The following is a 17,333-nucleotide window of genomic DNA, read 5'->3' on the forward strand; positions in this document are numbered from 1 at the left end:
TCGAATCATGGATATTGATCAAGAAACGCAGCCTGCTCAGCTGGCTCTATCGTCTCTGGCCAAAGGGAAAGGAAAGGCTGTCGACCGGCAGGAAGATGAGAATTTGCCATGGTGGGCAACAATTGATTCACAGCTCATAGATACTTACTCACTTGAAGACAACGCAGGGTTGAGAAATATCGTCCGGTGACATTGGACGACGTTGTTTCACATAAGGATATCACGAGCACTAGTAAGCCATGTTCAATGACCTGATCTGCCGTCATCCTCACAATTGGTCTCGTCTGAAGTTGAGAAATTTATTGAGAAGAACCGACTGCCGCATCTCTTGTTCTATGGACCTCCCGGTACTGGAAAGACGTCGACGATCTTAGCTGTGGCACGCCGAATATATGGCCCAGGGTTCCGAAAACAAATACTGGAGGTGCGTCATCTTCATATCTTTCTACATGATAATCACCATCCCATGCACTATTATCTAGCTAAATGCATCAGATGATCGTGGAATCGACGTTGTGCGCGAGCAGATCAAGCAATTCGCCGAGACACGCACTCTATTTGCGAAAGGCTACAAACTCATCATTCTCGATGAAGCCGACATGATGACGACCGCTGCCCAAGCTGCATTGCGCAGGGTAATTGAGCAGTACACGAAAAACGTCCGATTTTGCATTATTTGTAACTACGTCAACAAGATCATCCCCGCTATCCAGAGTCGGTGTACACGATTTCGGTTCTCGCCTTTACCAATACCCGAAGTTGAGAAGCGTGTCGACCACGTCGTTCAGTCAGAACAGTACGTCTGTCTCGTTCCTGATATGCCAGCTCGCAGACCTTGATTCGTCTAAACTGTAGGGTGAACCTGACTGAAGACGGAAAGAAAGCACTCCTGAAGCTGTCAAAAGGGGACATGCGAAGAGCGCTGAACGTTCTTCAGGCATGTCACGCAGCATATGATCTCACAAGCGAAATGGAGGTATATACCTGCACCGGTAATCCACATCCCTCAGACATCGAAACCGTCGTCCATTCCATGATGGCGGACGAGTTCACAACCTCATACCAAAGTACGTTACCCTGCTCCTCAAACGCTCAACCCGGTCAAGTACCTACTATCACCATAGTGATCAGTGCTCTGAAAACCGAACGTGGTCTTGCACTTCAAGATCTTTTGGTAGGAGCGTATGAATACATTGAGACCATTGAGTTGCCCCCCGCGGCGCGAGTTTATCTATTGGATCACCTTGCCACGACAGAGTAAGTGCAAATATTTCGGAGAAAATCCATCCTCCTCAGCTCACGTGTATCGGATAGACATCGCCTAGCCGGAGGCGCGAGCGAAAAAATGCAACTAACTGCTCTGCTGGGCGCATTCAAGAACGCAGTGGAACTGACGCAGAAAGACACATAATGAACGGTATATTTCGTTCCGTGTGTGCACTTCTCTCGTACCATCTATCCTCTTTGTCCAGAAGCATATTTATTTGTAGGAGCCTGTCGAAGAAATAGGACGAGCGGCGCTTTTTTTTTCTCGTTCACAAACTCGACATCCCGTGGAACAAATTCTAGCTACAAGCAGTAGCAGAAGATGCCAGGGGCTCGTGCATTCTCGGACAGCACAGTGATAAACCAAATCATATTTACAACACTGTTCCACAAGATTTACTGGAACATGGCAGGAGCATGCCTATCACACGAAGTTCCATTTTCACCAAGGATGACGTCCAAGAGGCGCATAGCGCACAGAGATGTCACGCAGCCGTTTAGTATATAAGCAAAAGTCTCACCCAATGTTTAGACTTCATTTTACTATGTTAAGAGGGAGCCGAGGTAGACGGCTTGGATGGCGACGAATGACTGCTCTTGCTCAACATTTCGGGCCTGCGTCGTCTGTCAGGCATCATCCACGACTCTAGTTTGAGAGCCCTTTATTGGAGACAATCGATGAGAACATAATCAAGGTTGGTAGGAAGATGTGCTTGTGAACTGATAGACCCGAATACGATGTAGATTGCCGGTCTGGGCTCGTGTTCTGACGCTCGCGGTCACACAACCGCTTCGTTGACTTGCGGACGCCAAAGACAAACAGTCGCGTTCGTATCAGTGCGCACAGGAAGCTAGAGAGATATTTTGAGCGGGGAAGAGAATGCAACAGATTGAACGCAGGTTGCAGCGTAGCGTGCGTTCACCCTTGTCAAGATATATACCCTAGACCATAATACTATTCACTCGCCCTCTTTCTCAACCATTTAAGAAACTCAGTTGCCAGTCCATCTGTCCAATAATCAGTTGCGATCAGAAAATGAAGCTTTCGCAGATAACTCACACAGCGGGTCCCGGAATCGGGTACGCGGAAGTGTCTATCAGTACATCAGAGCAGGCTTCGGAGTGGCATGAGTCGTTTGTGCGCACTGGTGTAAACGTCGTACACAATACCCGGAGTGGTAGGGGTGTACGCGCCGGGGAAGGAAACAAATGACGTTGGAAGCTTTGTGCCGGAGCCAGTGACTTGAAGTTGAATGCAAGACGGGTAGAATTGAGCGCCAGGATATGTGTACGCTTTCCAATAACTGTGAGAGATCATGTGGTCAATGCTTCTAGGAAAAGCCACTCACCGGAATGCAACGCGATGCTAGCATGGTTTGTAAAATGAGCTGATCATACTACTAACAGGAAGGGCCTGCGAGACTCACATTTCGTGTCTCACGATGTACTGACCAGCCTGGAGGTTGGCAGGAACGGTGAACGTATAGATGCTCTGGTCCGCCGACAATATGTCGGTCGATGCCCACTTTCCATCAGACGTCTTCCCAGCCTCCGCAACCTTGAACCATACAGCCCTACAGTATTTCAGTGACGGGATAAAACTGCCGTTCTGAGCAGACTCAAGGCGTACGATGTACCAGGCAACCACTGAGTGATGTCTGAAGGGGCCTTGGCCATGTACGTGATCATAGGACCCTGGGGCAGACTCTCAATATGAAGAAAATGGACAGTGAAACAGACCTACAACGTGAGAGTCAGGCCATGTCGTCCAGTTGAGATTGACCTGCTGTCCAGCAGCAACGGTTCCATAGATCGGCGCAGGGGCACTACCGACTATTCCATCCGCCGAGTCTCCGTTGCATTGCAAACTAGATCCACCCCATGCTGTCAGGTGCATTCCTCTTATGACAAAAAAGGAAAACATACTCAATCAGAGTCACATCCTGAACGGGGCCTAAAGACCACAAGCAATAGTCAAAATCATGTTGCATCGGATAACAGAAAGATGGTCTACCGTTCCCTGGGATCTTGCGGATGATACGTTGAGGGACTGGGTTATAGTATGGATCGGTGTACGGCAGGTAGCCAGTATAATGCGTAGAGCCAACGACAACATCCTGAACGTAGCCGTGCGCTCGCACAGAAGGAAGCGGAGATGTGACGATGGCAGCGAAAGCGAGTGCGAGAGCGAACATGATGCAGATTTCAGATATCAAGAGATACTTGCGAAGCAATTCTTAAGGTATGCAGTCCCTTTATACGCTGTTCTGTACGCCTGCGGTCTTTTGGCGGCCTGTGCGGCCCGCCAGGAAACATGACAACCGTCGAAAGGGGGCAGGTAGAAGTTCGAATGCTTGGCCGCCGACAGATGTGGACGCCATTGCATATAATTGGATGCGAGATTCGACCGACAACTCGAAGGCAATTACAGACTCGAGAAGCAAAATGACACAAGGCTGCAGTGTAGAGCTTGCTCGCCCATACAACGCAATTGACATCCATGGCATTCCAGCAGCATCTAGCAAGAGCCTTGACCATAGTAGAAGCTGCTAATGGATGGCACATCGACCTGACTTGACTTCATTGCGTGAAGTTAAGCGCAGAAGATCAAGTATATGAAAACTGACCGACTGACGAGCTCATAAAGCGTCGGGTGTTCGGAACATCGTTGGATATATCGACAGAAAGAGATGTCATGGGGGAGGGGAAGCTTTCGTGAGCAGCTGGTCTAGTGATTCATACAATTACCTCGCCCAATCAGCTCACGCCCGTCAGCTGTACCCGAGAACACGCACAGATAACTTGAACGCCTTCAACGTTCTTCAAAAAGCAGGCCGTCGGAATTGCCTGTCGAAAAACTCCGAGGTTATGGACCTGATCTTCTCTTGGACCGGCTATCTCTTGATTATCCGAAACGGAACGGTGCAAGAGTGAAAAGTGATGTTTTTTTCTTGACCGAGCGCAGGTAACGAAAGAAGGGAAGAAAAGAGGCTCGAAGCTCGAAGCATGAATATTTGAATGCTCGCAAGCACATGTGTACAGATCAGGACAAGCAACGTCGCGTCGCATGAAGATGTAAAACCTCAACTTCTAGATTTTATACATACAGCAATTGCTTGAGAGCTCCTGAGAGCTCGCACTCTGTGTTTGTCCATCAAGATCTTTCTCGCCAACAAGCCACAGAGCATAATTCTAGAGACAGCTCTTTGAGCCCACTGCTTTTGATAAAACCAGATAGACTGGGCAAGCACTACACATCAGACAACAGCATACAATAGATCCACCCATCTCATCAACCGCAACACTCACCAGAACCTCTCACAAGCAAAAAATTCCAACTCTCATCACAACTCCACGGTGTTCGCGCAACTGTGTCTGTAGATCCAAACTATGGCAAAAGACGGTGGAAGAACGCCCTCCACCTCAAACAAGGACCAGTTCTTCGCCCACGACAAATCATCGGCCTTCAAAGGTAGAGCAATCTGTCAAAGAAGATGCATCCTCCAGCCTGAGACTCGCAAGAATCTCAGGACGGAGACGAAGTCGTGGTTGAAAAGACCTTTTTTTTGACGCGTCGCGCGTTACTATATAGGCTGCTCGCTGGGGTCTCGGGACCTCGAGGACCCCTTACAAGAGTAAAATCCTCAAAGCGTGACACTTCTGTGTATTTTACAGCGACTTCCGAAATTATGCGGAATCGCAAATTTTCGCGCACGAGGTTGCCACAGGATTCGGAATCAGCCGAGCGGGACCTCAGATACTCACGAGTTCCGACCCATTGCTTCGCGACTTTTACGCAGTGCTTAATAGTATTGCTTGGGGTTAGGGTTGAATCTGAGTTTTGTAGTTTGGTTTTAAATGGCTATGAGGATTGAAATATTCTATGTCAGTTGCAGACTATGCATTGATTATAGGCTACCTGCAGTCTAAGTATGGTCTATGTGTAGTCTTTGTATAATTTATCATTGGCTATATACTTGTCACTTGATTATCTATTGTATATGTTCCTATTTTATATGCTTCTATTGTATATATTCCCATTGTGTGTGCTTTTATCATATGTGCTCCCACTGTATGTGCTTTAATTGTGTGTGCTCCTGTTAGACATGCTACTATTATATATGCTTTTGTTGGGTATACTCTGGTTGGATGTACTCTTGTTATATATGATGTACTCTTGTTAGGTGTGCTCTGGTTAAATGTGCTCCTATCATGTGTGCTTTCATTATATATACTCTTATCATATGTGTTCCTGTTAGATATGCTCTAGTTAGGTGTGCTCCTATTATATACTTTCATTATATATGGTATACTCATATTATGTGTGCTTCCATTGTGTATACTCCCATTGTATATACTCTTATTATATGTGCTCCTATTGGATGTGCTTTGACTGGGTGTGCTTCTATTATGTGTAGTATGCTCCTATTGGATGTGCTCTGGTTGTATGTGCTTTTATTGTATATGCCCTTATTATATATGCTTCCATTGTATATGCTCCTATTATATGTGCTCCTATCATGTGTGCTTCTATTGCATGCATCTGGAAAAACCTCCTCTTTTCATCAAATCTAATTATTCAAAATACTAATCTGAGCTAATCAGAATATATTGTCCATAATCAACTCTATAATTAAATCTAAAAGTAAAGGTAATATTGTCTATACTACTATAGTCCTATTAGAATCTACAATCTAATTACAATTTTACATATTTCAAATCCAAATTGTGTAAGTGCTACAATCTTATTTTTACTGTATTTTTTATTTTTTATTAGTTTATTATATCATTGTCTAGTATCCAAATTCAAATATAAGCCCTGATTTTTAGGGCATTTATTAACCTCTTTATATATAGAATAGATAAAAGATAAATATATAAGAAAATCAGAAATATTAAGATTACTTTATTCATATTAATATATTTAGGTTACCAGGTAAATAATTTAGACCCTGTGGCTTAGTAATTTAGAGCACTAGTCCGGGGTGTGCAAGCATGAGGTTGTTGGTTCAATTCTAGTAATAGGCAAGTTTATAATAAGGTATGACTTTAGTTTGATTAGTAAGCTCTATACATACTCTATGATTGGAGGTGTAGTAGTAATAGAGAAACCATAAAACTAGGTTGGTTGATATTTTTCTGAAAATCCATATAATAAATTAGCTTTAATTAGCTCTAATTAGATTTTATAATTTCAGGATTAGAGGGAGGGCAAGCTAGAAATCCTTAATGGTAATTGGTAAAAATATAGCTATATTTATGCTTAACTATGGTTAATTTAATATGGAGCTTTTCCCTGATGCTTGTACCAGACAGGCATTTGTATCAGATTCGGAACATATACTTCAATGAACTTGATCTTGTCCTTGAATTTTTGTACAGGGGTTACAAGATTGAACTACACATGTATGCAAAGGCAAGCCACCTTTTCTATTATCTTGGCTCCAAAGCCTTAACAAGTAAGCATTAGGATTCCATGTGGCTCATATTAATAGCCACTTCATGCTAGAAGGCATTTATGAAGCTAAAGGTAAAAGCAGTTCTTACTGTAGCTCAATCTTTGAAGGCAGTTGGTCAAGATGTCAGGATTTGATTTTTTTCACAAATGTAATGTATTTCATTAATTCTCATATATCTAAACTACTACAAGTGCCTGTGTTGGACTGAGGCAAATCGCCTTTGTCATCTCTTTCTTATGATTTACTTATTGCTTACTTACTTGACGAGCTTGGAGATTGCCAAAGTACTATACAGTTCTCAGCCACTGTGCTTGTAGTTACTGATGCCTTTAGTGTCGGGCTTCCCTCAGTGATCTACACAGATGCTGAGGTAAGCCTGCTTCTTCTTAAGACATAGATGTCACTTTTACTTACACTTCTATCACATAGTAATACTTCTAGGTACTTACCGATTAAATATATAGTGATCTACACAGACACTGAGTAATACTTCTAGCCCATATCTCAACAGCCTGCTGATATGCTAGTGATGCCTTTGAGTGCAAAACACATCCAAGAAACACCCCTACAAGCACAGATAGGCAGGAGCTGGTTCTAGTATGCAAAAAACTGTTACTTATGCAATAAACAACAAAGGAGCATACTGGAAGTGTTCAGAGTGTAGTCCAAAATTGAAATATTTGGTCAGTTAGTCAGTCAGTCAGTCAGTTGGTCAGTCAATTAGTTGGTCAGTTGGTTAGTTAGTCAGTTGATTGGTTAGCTGGTTGGTTAGCTAGTTGGTTGGTTGGTTGGTTGGTTAGTCGGGATTTGATTAGAATTTGATCAGAATGCAAAAGGGAGGGAATAGGTGCAAGGCCACACTAAATACTAGCAGAGGATAATAAACTAGATGAGAGGAAGAGAGCAAGACAACAAGGGCTCTGTATTAGGTCAGAGACCTATCACGTGCACTAATGCACAAAGGAGTCCCTAGGCTAAACCTCTTCTGGCTCAAGAAGTTGTAGACTCCAGCAGATATAGATGATAGAGCATCTTTGAGCTCTTTCGAGAAATACAGGGTCGCTGTCCGCTTTGTCCTCAAAGAGGTAGAGGAGATGTGTCTCAAGATCCTCTCTGTGAAGAAAAGGAACTGGATGCTCTTCTTCTATCCAACAGATGACATGAGGAGGTGTCCAACTGAGAATGTAAAAGGCAGCGAGGCCTTGGTAGGAGTGGATGAGTAGAGAGAGGGATGGAAAGGGAGACGAGTCCAATGCTTCATCAGACCATGCAAAGAGTTTCTCAAATCTAACAGAGATTATGAAGTGTGGGCTGGAAAGGTAGCCAGATACTGGGTGCAGTGCAGAGATCTAGTGTTTTACAAGTGAATGAGCTGAGCTTCTCAGAAGTTCATCTCGGCTATTTATACAAAGAAGTATCTAGGGCAGGATTAGGATCTGGTCTATGCACTTCTCAGGTACCGGAGTCAATGATCAAGATCTGTAAGCTAGAACGTGTCATCAACCTGTCATGTAACTATATATAGTAACTAGATCACTAAGTGTCTGTCCACATCTTTGATCAATCAGGAACCAATGTCTATCCACATCACGAAGCAGGAACCAGAAGTCAGTGTTCATGTGTCAGCATGTAAATAGTAAGGAGTGAAAAATAACAGTCCGGGTCCACATACTGTCCAAAGCACTTAACCAGCCCATCCTCTCACATGTGAAGCATGTGTTAGGACACGGTCTTAACACTCTGATGGAAAGCTGCAATCAAATACAACAACACAAACAAAGAGGCAAGATACGAATAAGGATTGGAAGGTAAAGACTCAAGGTTTCATAGACACAAGCGCACAAATGAAATCAGAACAAGGGAGGAGCTAAAGCTGATGTATTGTGAGGCCATAGGTGCCCTTTTATAGTAAGTCCAAACAGGTACAAGATAGGGAGATTAGTAGAGGCATAGAGCAATCAGAAATATATGCCAAGAGCAATCAAAGGTAAAAAAGATAAAAGAGTGATATTGCAAACACTATAAGATAAGAAGCAATAACTCTGAAGTCTAAATAAGTGGAGAGATTGCTAAGGTGAGTCTACATAGACCTAGAGATAAGAACCACATGCCACATAGATAAACTATTTAGAAACTTGGGAGCTCTAAAGATAACAAAGGATAGGTCAACAGAAGGCATAAGGACAAAAGACAGATCTATTCCAAGTCAACAAAGTTTTCGGTCACCCCTGATTCAGAACACCAAGGTCACCCCTAATTCAGGACACCAAAGCCAACCAAATGTGCTAACTATGTGAAGCATACTAAACCAATCAGTGATTGGCTGCAACAGTCTGCAGAAAGCCCCTAATGCTGAGAGTGATGATAGATGGATAGGATGACTGTGAACAGCTCTGAATGACTGTATGGAGGTCTAAATGAAAAGTTAGCATCTGAAAAATGGCTGAGAGTGCCAAACAGATTAGTCCTAAGTATGCTGAATGGTCAAAGAATACCAAAAAGCTGTAAAAAGTGGGGTATTGGTGCCTAGAGAACACCCATGCTCATCACTGTGATAAGAAAAAAATGAGCAGAAACCTATGGAAAACAAGAGCTAGAGATTTAGTGTGATATTGTGTGTCAAATCATGATACATGTGATCATCCCTGTTGGAATTACACTTTTTCTGGGGCGAAAATCAGCAAAAGTTATTTTTTTGGCCAGATTTTTCAGGTTTTGACGGGGAAACATCTAGTGGAGCTTCCCGGGGCCTGTAGTAGGACACCGTCGTAACAACTGGCACAGATTGACTCCTAAGGTTAGAAGGTATGACCTAATGAAGGCTACACGACAATTCTAAGGCTTGAAAGATCTACAAAATATACTTGAAGAGGCGAGAGGTGCGAATCCCGGCTAGATGTTCTCCCGCATACGCAAGCAGCCACGGCGCACATCAGGGATGGGGCGACCAGCACCTTGACGCAAGAATCTATTGTGGTGGCGGGAGCGGTGCGTCCGCGCGTGGCCTCAAATTCGAAGAGTAATCTTGTCCGATTTGCATGGAAATATTTGACTGAGGTAGCATAAGGTATATCTATACTGTACAAATTTCTCCGGGGACAGATCTAGTGTCATTGCTGAATTGCAGAACATCGTCCTCGTCGAGCACGATAGCAAAGTCACACTTGATGAATTAGGAACTTGGTTCAATCTCCGCCAGCAGCCCGTTTAGAAACATCCAGAAAAAGCAACATGATTTAGGCCTCCTGGAAGCGGAGTTGGAATGCGGCAATCACAGCTCCGTGACATCGTCGTGACCATCGTGCGGAGAAATCACCGAATACCCCTCAAAACCACTGGAAATGTTCCGCTCAATGACATACTAGCCTTCTGGTATATTTAAGTATACAGAAAGGTAGTGTGAGTGTTTCAAAGTATACATGCCAAGTCTCACCCTCTCAGAGTCCCATTTCAATGCTATAAAATGTTTTTACGGTTTTCTGGCCGAACACTGCTGGAAGGATAGTAGGTGCTTTCGTTCCATTTGTACTAGTTGAATGGAGATGGAACTTTACTCGTGAGGGACCGTGTCAGCCAAACATTAATTGCAACCCATCCTGATGGTCAACCAGCGTCTTTTGAGTGAAGGACAGCCGTCTTGAACGGTTGTCAGAAGATATCAAAAGGTGTTAAGAACTGTCATCATGAGTTAACAAATCCCGGCTGACATTTCTCACTATATCCCCTCAAATTATTGGTAATAGATGGCACTTCTGAGTGAAATCTCAGCTGATTTTTGCCCGAAAAAGCCCTTGAAGTCGGTGCTGCCAGGGACTTTTCCACTCTTATCCCATATTATGCCCCCAGCTCTACCTCGCCCACTCTCAGTACATGCGTTCTTAAGCGAATACGCACGCCTCTGGCAGTTGGCGGACAACACTCAAGATGCGCGTGAAAAGCTATCCATTCAAATGAAGGCTAACAAGTATATGCTCACTGGGATTCATGTGGATGAAAACTACCAGGCGAGCATAGAGCCACTGAGAAATGCAGTGACCGTGGACGAGCAATTCACAATCACCCGTGATTACGACTCCTTGATCGGTTTTGCTGATGACATTCCTCTTCGGAATGGGAGCTTGCTTGTGTTCACTGTTCTGTCCAAGGATCTAACACTGCAAGAAAACATACACATTCATGTATGGTTCCTCGTTGGTCCTGGTCAGGTGTGCGATGGGTCTTATGTCTCGAACTGCTTACTCATGCCATTAGCTGTGGCTTCGGTGCCTCCTACTGCGTCTTTCCTATGCATGCCGCCTCTCCCGCTCAATTGGCGACAGTGGCAGTCCAAGCAGCCTCACACAGTTCCGAATATCGGATTCGCCAAGTTTGGAGAACAGCATTCAATATGCATCTTCTTCCCAGTACTCTGCGACGATGCCCACACAGAAGCCGACATCTATTTGACTGTAGAAGAGCGACAGGAGCTATACAATGATGTCGTATACCCAGCTGCTAGGCTGCCGATTCCTCATAGCAGCGCCGATTGGCCTGCTGGCTTTGCTGCGGAAACGTTTCGTGTTACAAAGGCTGGTGGTAACTTCATGCAGTTGACAAAGGTGGGTTTCGATTCCTGATTCCTATTTCAGATGGTCTGATTTGGATTCAACTGGGAAGTTGGTTGGCCAATATGACATCCATCCGTTCGTTGCTGCCCTAAAAGCCAGAATGGATCAAAAGGCGTGGATGCGAGGTGCTCGCTTCATGGTGCAAAAGCGTGGAACTAAGCTGGCCACGTATCACCCACAGCATGGTATCGCTGCCAGGACCAAATTGACTGAATACCTCACAGACCTTGACACTAGTGTTGGATCTTGGTGGGCAGATGTGGGGCTGGAAGTCTCCTATCAAAATCGGGCCTACCATTGGCAAACTGACATGCATTCTGCTATTCTCTAGGAGGCTGTAAGCATCCCACAAGCTGCTGCAGCAGAGGAAACATGGATGGAGTCTCGCCAATACATGCGAGATCTGGTAGCACACTTCACGGAGCTCAGCGGTTGTAGGATCCAGCTGAATGACACCGGTCCATTTCGAGCGGCATACTTTCAGATATATGCGACTGACAAGTCAGTGACCTACCATGTTGAAAAAGGATGCCACTCCAAGTACATAACTGGCTGTATGGCGCTCAAGGCTGATCCACCCACATACATTCCACAGTATTGCATCAACTTGGCCAACACATATCAGGAGGCAGTGGCCAATACCCCTTGTGCGGCAAGGATAGAAATCAGGGTCCCTCTTCGGCATGCTTCTGCGGCGTTGCATTACACAAGTCAAGAGCTGCTTGTTCACAGTATTGTGGGATTCAATGGTGGATTATTGTGGTGAGTTGTCCATCTTGGGTTTCAATGTTGGAGCAGCAGGCGGTTGGGTATCAGAGGAAATACCATTGAGTGGTGGCCACCTGCTCTACATCGCCCTCCTGCCTCCAATACCATGGGCTTACTTTTGTCTTCCTTATAGGTCTTGGCAACTAGCTCGTCTACAGGCGATCTCCAGCATTTTATCCCATCAAATCCCCACCGCAGCTGATCGACGTGTTCGGGCTAGTGCCCTCACTTTGACTGCTAGGCTGGTATGGCTCCTTAACTGTCTGCATAGTTGACCGGATGATCGGCAAGCAGCCCGGAAGATTATCGATGCGGTATTCCCTCACTCCGTTAATCAAGGGGGCAAAAACCTCCCGATATACCTCGGTGAAGATGGTGCGGATTACGAAGTCAGCAAGGCATATGCGCCTTTTGGAGTCCTTTTTTTACGGGACATTCAGCTTCCACCAGGATCACCCTGCCCTCGCATGCGCGTTGGTACTGTTATCGACGATCGGACATGCATCGTGGTGTTTGGCAAGGACATGGGCGCCTTGAGCCATGAATTCAATCCAGCAATCAAGATCCATATCAGACCGAACAGGGTCAGTTGCCGAAAGAGCGTCACACACGGGAACCATCAGGCTGACTACACCACCCTATTCCCTGCCCTCAAAGACCAGGCTGTCCCTGGAGACGTGGATGATGGTTCTGATGCAGGAGAGTTCATTGTTGATATGCCAAATCAGAGCCTCAACGACCTTCTCACCGACGTCTGGCACCAATCCTTTTCAGACATCCTCCAAAAGGCCTCCTGTCCGAAGGGACAGGGCCTTCTTGCCTCCTATGTTTGCCTTACCGAGGGTGAACGAGTCCATGTCGATCTGAACTGGTTCAAAGAATTTGACTTGGCACCAATCCTACGCTGTGCATATTGGAAGCAGGCTACTGCAGCTCAATGGTTGGCACAGTTCGAACTCCATTGGCTGATGAGGGGTGCACAGCTCCCTCCTAGCACCCAAGGATGGTCTCATTGCCAGTATTACTCCTGATGGAGAGCACTCCTAACTACCATGACTGCAATATAGGAGGGTCGTCTTAGGAAGCAGTTGTGGGAGAGGTGGAAGGGGCTCACATGGATACCCAAGGTCGAGCCTGGGAGGCTATGGTGCTATTCAAAATGGGGTGTTGCAGAGCGTCTCCCGTTGCACATAGAAGCAAAGACGGATAAGGCAATGGCGCCGCATGTATTCATGAACCCAGCTATTCGTGGGTGGCTGAAGTATGTTATCCAGGAAGGAGAAGAGGATGAGTGGATGTAGCCGCAAGCCCAACACTTACCATACACGTACTTTAGACTTACTATTCGCCCTTCATGCTCAATCCTATCCTCATGACGCTTACCATAGCATTCCTCAACTCGATGGCCGTACTTACATGTTGTTCGTGGACTCTTAGTGCATCTCTCTTTCAACAGCCGCTTTCACAAGTTCTCAGTGTCTACCTTTAAGCAAACCCGCACCATTACCCTTTTCCCTCAGCCTTCTTCCTTCACTCTAGTTTAGCAATTCAAAGCACTAAGTTCATTTGGTCCGGTGACTCAGTGGCATTGGCAAAATTGCAAAAATCTGAGCTGGCCCGGTTAGCCTTGTAAGGCAGTACCGGGCTGATCTGCACAAGACCGGGCCATACAGATCTGGTCACGCTCGACTCACGCAACAATAGGGAGATGGCAGCCAGAGTGCGGTGGATCAGGCTGACGGTAGGAGATCAGGGAGTGACTACGGAGATGATAGGATGTCAGGTAGTCACCAGACTAATGGCATAGGCTCAAGCAAGCCCTCTCCGAGTCTCTCGCTTGCTTTCTTCTTTCCTGAAGTTCTCTTCTTATTCTTCTCTCCTCTTTCAAGAGAACATCTCTCACTAAATACTCCTGTATTTCTCTCTCTGGCCATGCCTCGACTCGTGGTCAATCCCCACCTCCTTGTTTGCTCGGATTACACCTCCCCCAACTTTGAAGCCATTCGCCAGCTCAGTCGCTTCCCCAAGGAAGATCCCGCAGCCACTGCACAGCGACTAGTTGCCATCTGGACAGCAGGCAATAACCAGGATCGCGTGGCATGGACTGCGCAAGTAGCAGCGGACACAGCTGCTGCAGTGGATGCGGAACGCGACCGCCTCGAACAGGAGGCGGCCAATAAGGCTAAGGTGGAAAAGGAGCTCAACAAGAAGAAACCGAAGCTCCTTCCCTTGAACCCTGGGGGTATGCCTTCTATTCTCCCGGTTCACGCCCCTCCCTACGCCTTCCACAAGCTAGAGCTAATTGAATATGTCAAGCTTTACTACTTCGCCCTAGAAGTCTGTCATGAAGGCTCCGACTCTTTCAAGTCCACCACCGATGACACGTTCACACTGGCCCATTCCGACGAGGGTCTCACTCTGCGTGCTGCATCCTCTTCTTGTCCCTCTTGCAAAGTCATCCCAGACTCCAAACTGTCCTGGGAACAGTTTTTCTCCGCCTGCACTGTTTTCATGGTGGAAATTCAGCGAGCCAAATGGCCTGCTGCCCTCACGCAACAGATGGCTTTTTTTCTCTTTGCCCTTGAAAACCATCCTATGGCCTTGGTCCTGGAGTACGGTAAACAAGTAATGCTGCTCATACAAGCCTCCGTGCACCGCTCCTGGCATGCCCTACTCAAAACTCCTCAAAACTTCAACATATCCGTGATCAATGACATATTTGTTGATCGCACCGCGTCCGAGTACACCCACGGTATGCAATACTCCGGCATTGGTCTGTTCCTTTTCTTGCTCCCCCCTTCCCGTTCTCGCTAACAATCAACTTGCCCTTTCCTCCTTCCCCCCCCCTCGTCATCCTCTGCACCTGCCAAATTTGCGCACGTCGCCCGCTACTTTGTGCACTGTACCTGCCATACATATTTCAATGCAAACTGCATACCGTGCCCCCCCCCTGCACCCCCCCCTTGCGCAACGCGCTCTCCCACCATGGCACTCGCCATTCCCCCCCCCCCCCTCCTGCTTTCAAAGCTCGGAATGAGGCGCATTCCTCTGCTCCCCATGCTACATCAGAGTGCCGTTTGCGTCACGACCCTTCTGCATCCTCTCACAAGCGTCGCCGCTCCCCCTCACTCTCCCTTCCTCCTTCTCCCTCCTCCAAAGAGCAACCCCCTCGTCGCCACCATCGTACCTCTAACACGGCCACGCCACATTCCTTTCCGACCTCCGCTGACAACGCACCTCCCATTGTCTGTGCATATTGCCTTGGCCACCACCCTCATGACCTCGCATGTTGTCGTGCCCCCACCTTATGGAATGGGACCCCCACTCGTGCCCAACGAAACGCCAAGGGCCATATTATCTACCCCAATGGGGTCAAAATCTACATCAACTGGCAATGTGCCGGTGGTTGCAAAGCCACCTCCCATCCCCACAAGCACAAGTGCTCAGGGTGCGGTGGACATGATCACGGTGTGCATGCGTGCAGTCTTGCACAGGCGCTCTAGCCCACTCACTCCCTACCACTCCAAGGCGTGGCTTCATTTGCTTCGCTCCGCCTCGCTGCTGTCCAAATACCCTCTGATCCCACACAGTCTTTCTCACGGTTTTCACATCGGCATACCTCATATTATTCATACTAATACTCCTCTGAACAGCCCCTCCATCATAATCCTCTCCCCACAATTTGATGCCATTGTCTCTACGGAGTTTTCCAAATGTTGCTACCTTGGTCCCTTCTCTCGCTCTACTGTAGAATCCCTTATTGGCCCCTTCCAAACCTCTCCCCTCTCCCTAGTGCCAAAACCCCATAAACCTACCTCTTTCTATCTTGTTCAGAATTTCTCCTACCCGCACACCCCCTCTCCTTTACATTTTTCTATTAATTCCTGCATCACCACGGACAATTACCCTTGCACATGGGGCACCTTCGATATATTCTCATTTCTGACCTGGCATCTCCCTCCAGGCTCACAAGCAGCCGTGCGAGATGTCTCAGAAGCATTCCACATAATCCCCTTACACCCATCTTAATAGCCAGGGACTGTTGTGCGCTTATCAGGCCATGACTCCTTCGCCATCGACACTGTTGCTGCTTTCGGGACTGGGTCTACCCCCGGTGTCTATGGTAACTTACAGGATGCAGCTGTCAACATCATGCGACATGCTGGTCTTGGTCCTATTGAAAAATGGGCCGATGACCATGTGTTCTTCCGGCTTCCTCGGGAACACCTCCTGGCTTACAACCGCCAGTGCTCCCTTTGGCACTCTGAGATATCTCGGGGCCCGGAACCCTAACACATCGGGGGCCACATATGGAACACCGGCCCTATCCTTCCAGATGGCCCTCGCTCCGAGTTCAATGACGATATGTCATCACCAGTCCGTGACCTATCCCAACAATCCCCCTGCTCCCTGAATGAGGCTTGCTACACCTGCAACCTTTCAGACATAGACACTATTTCTGCTCAACTTGGCATCTCTTGGCAAGCGGAAAAGGATATCCCCTTTCACCATGAGTTCCCTTTCACAGGTTTCCTCTGGAACCTTCAAACTCATATAGTAACACTTGTCGAAGCTAAGCGCAAGAAGTACTGCCTCGCTCTCATCGCATGGCAAGGCTCATGCACACACGCGCTCCTCGAGGTACAGAAACTGCATGGTAAGCTCCTACATGCTTCCTCGGTAATTCCCGCGGGCCGCGCGTACCTCACCGGCCTCGAGGCCATGCTTTCCATCTGCCATGATGAACCCTTCAAGCCTCGCACCCCTCCCTGACACACCCCTGAGGAAATCCTATGGTGGTTGACCACTCTCTCACAACATGTCAAGCCATGTCCTATCCCAGGACCTCACAGCATTGTTGATCTCAATGCTTTCTCCGACGCAAGCTCCGGCGTTGGCATTGGAATCATCATCGGCTCGCGCTGGCGTGCCTGGTCCCTCCTTCCTGGATGGCACACTGAAGGCAGGGACATCGGATGGGCTGAGGCCACTGGATTCGAGCTCCTCATCCGCACTCTCCTTGCCCTTGGACTCCTCCCCCACCGATCCCACTTTCTTGTCTATGGTGACAATGCTGGCATTGTTGACGGCTGGAGGAATGGCCACAGCCTCAACTGCCACGTCAACTCAGTCTTCCGACACCTCCACGCCCTCCTCGATGAACACGACCACGTCGCTCTCACTCGATACATACCTAGCGCTCACAATCCAGCTGACAAACCCTCCCATGGGA

General features: G+C 47.1%; 7 protein-coding genes across 7 annotated transcripts; 6 read left to right on the forward strand and 1 right to left on the reverse strand.

Annotated features, from left to right (window-relative positions):
• Nucleotides 1–7: 7 nt before the first annotated feature.
• Nucleotides 8–1,411, forward strand: HETIRDRAFT_428575 (uncharacterized protein; the record flags this gene model as incomplete). The annotated part of the gene is made up of 7 exons (XM_009550742.1): nt 8–111; nt 168–232; nt 291–424; nt 483–796; nt 856–1,067; nt 1,125–1,257; nt 1,315–1,411. The coding sequence occupies 7 exons, from the start codon at nt 8–10 to the stop codon at nt 1,409–1,411; spliced, it is 1,059 nt and encodes a 352-aa protein (XP_009549037.1).
• An 847-nt stretch (nt 1,412–2,258) lies between these two features.
• On the reverse strand, nt 2,259–3,461 carry GH61F (glycoside hydrolase family 61 protein; the record flags this gene model as incomplete). The annotated part of the gene is made up of 9 exons (XM_009550743.1): nt 2,259–2,274; nt 2,327–2,360; nt 2,413–2,559; nt 2,616–2,632; nt 2,694–2,840; nt 2,897–2,961; nt 3,011–3,134; nt 3,193–3,220; nt 3,281–3,461. 9 exons carry the CDS (start codon nt 3,459–3,461, stop codon nt 2,259–2,261), a joined length of 759 nt encoding a protein of 252 aa, XP_009549038.1.
• A 3,209-nt stretch (nt 3,462–6,670) lies between these two features.
• On the forward strand, nt 6,671–7,122 carry HETIRDRAFT_324677 (uncharacterized protein; the record flags this gene model as incomplete). Its single annotated transcript, XM_009550744.1, has 3 exons — nt 6,671–6,725; nt 6,776–6,873; nt 6,994–7,122. 3 exons carry the CDS (start codon nt 6,671–6,673, stop codon nt 7,120–7,122), a joined length of 282 nt encoding a protein of 93 aa, XP_009549039.1.
• Nucleotides 7,123–10,561: 3,439 nt separating this feature from the next.
• On the forward strand, nt 10,562–11,663 carry HETIRDRAFT_324013 (uncharacterized protein; the record flags this gene model as incomplete). Its single annotated transcript, XM_009550745.1, has 3 exons — nt 10,562–10,925; nt 10,977–11,323; nt 11,382–11,663. The coding sequence occupies 3 exons, from the start codon at nt 10,562–10,564 to the stop codon at nt 11,661–11,663; spliced, it is 993 nt and encodes a 330-aa protein (XP_009549040.1).
• Nucleotides 11,664–12,567: 904 nt separating this feature from the next.
• On the forward strand, nt 12,568–13,147 carry HETIRDRAFT_453324 (uncharacterized protein; the record flags this gene model as incomplete). The annotated part of the gene is made up of 2 exons (XM_009550746.1): nt 12,568–13,040; nt 13,084–13,147. The coding sequence occupies 2 exons, from the start codon at nt 12,568–12,570 to the stop codon at nt 13,145–13,147; spliced, it is 537 nt and encodes a 178-aa protein (XP_009549041.1).
• Nucleotides 13,148–14,032: 885 nt separating this feature from the next.
• Nucleotides 14,033–14,914, forward strand: HETIRDRAFT_324454 (uncharacterized protein; the record flags this gene model as incomplete). The annotated part of the gene is made up of 1 exon (XM_009550747.1): nt 14,033–14,914. One exon carries the CDS (start codon nt 14,033–14,035, stop codon nt 14,912–14,914), a length of 882 nt encoding a protein of 293 aa, XP_009549042.1.
• Nucleotides 14,915–15,085: 171 nt separating this feature from the next.
• On the forward strand, nt 15,086–16,873 carry HETIRDRAFT_453326 (uncharacterized protein; the record flags this gene model as incomplete). The annotated part of the gene is made up of 2 exons (XM_009550748.1): nt 15,086–15,689; nt 16,629–16,873. The coding sequence occupies 2 exons, from the start codon at nt 15,086–15,088 to the stop codon at nt 16,871–16,873; spliced, it is 849 nt and encodes a 282-aa protein (XP_009549043.1).
• Nucleotides 16,874–17,333: the final 460 nt, after the last annotated feature.

The sequence above is a fragment of the Heterobasidion irregulare genome (genome assembly GCF_000320585.1).
Source record: "Heterobasidion irregulare TC 32-1 unplaced genomic scaffold scaffold_08, whole genome shotgun sequence".
Lineage (NCBI taxonomy): Eukaryota > Fungi > Basidiomycota > Agaricomycetes > Russulales > Bondarzewiaceae > Heterobasidion > Heterobasidion irregulare.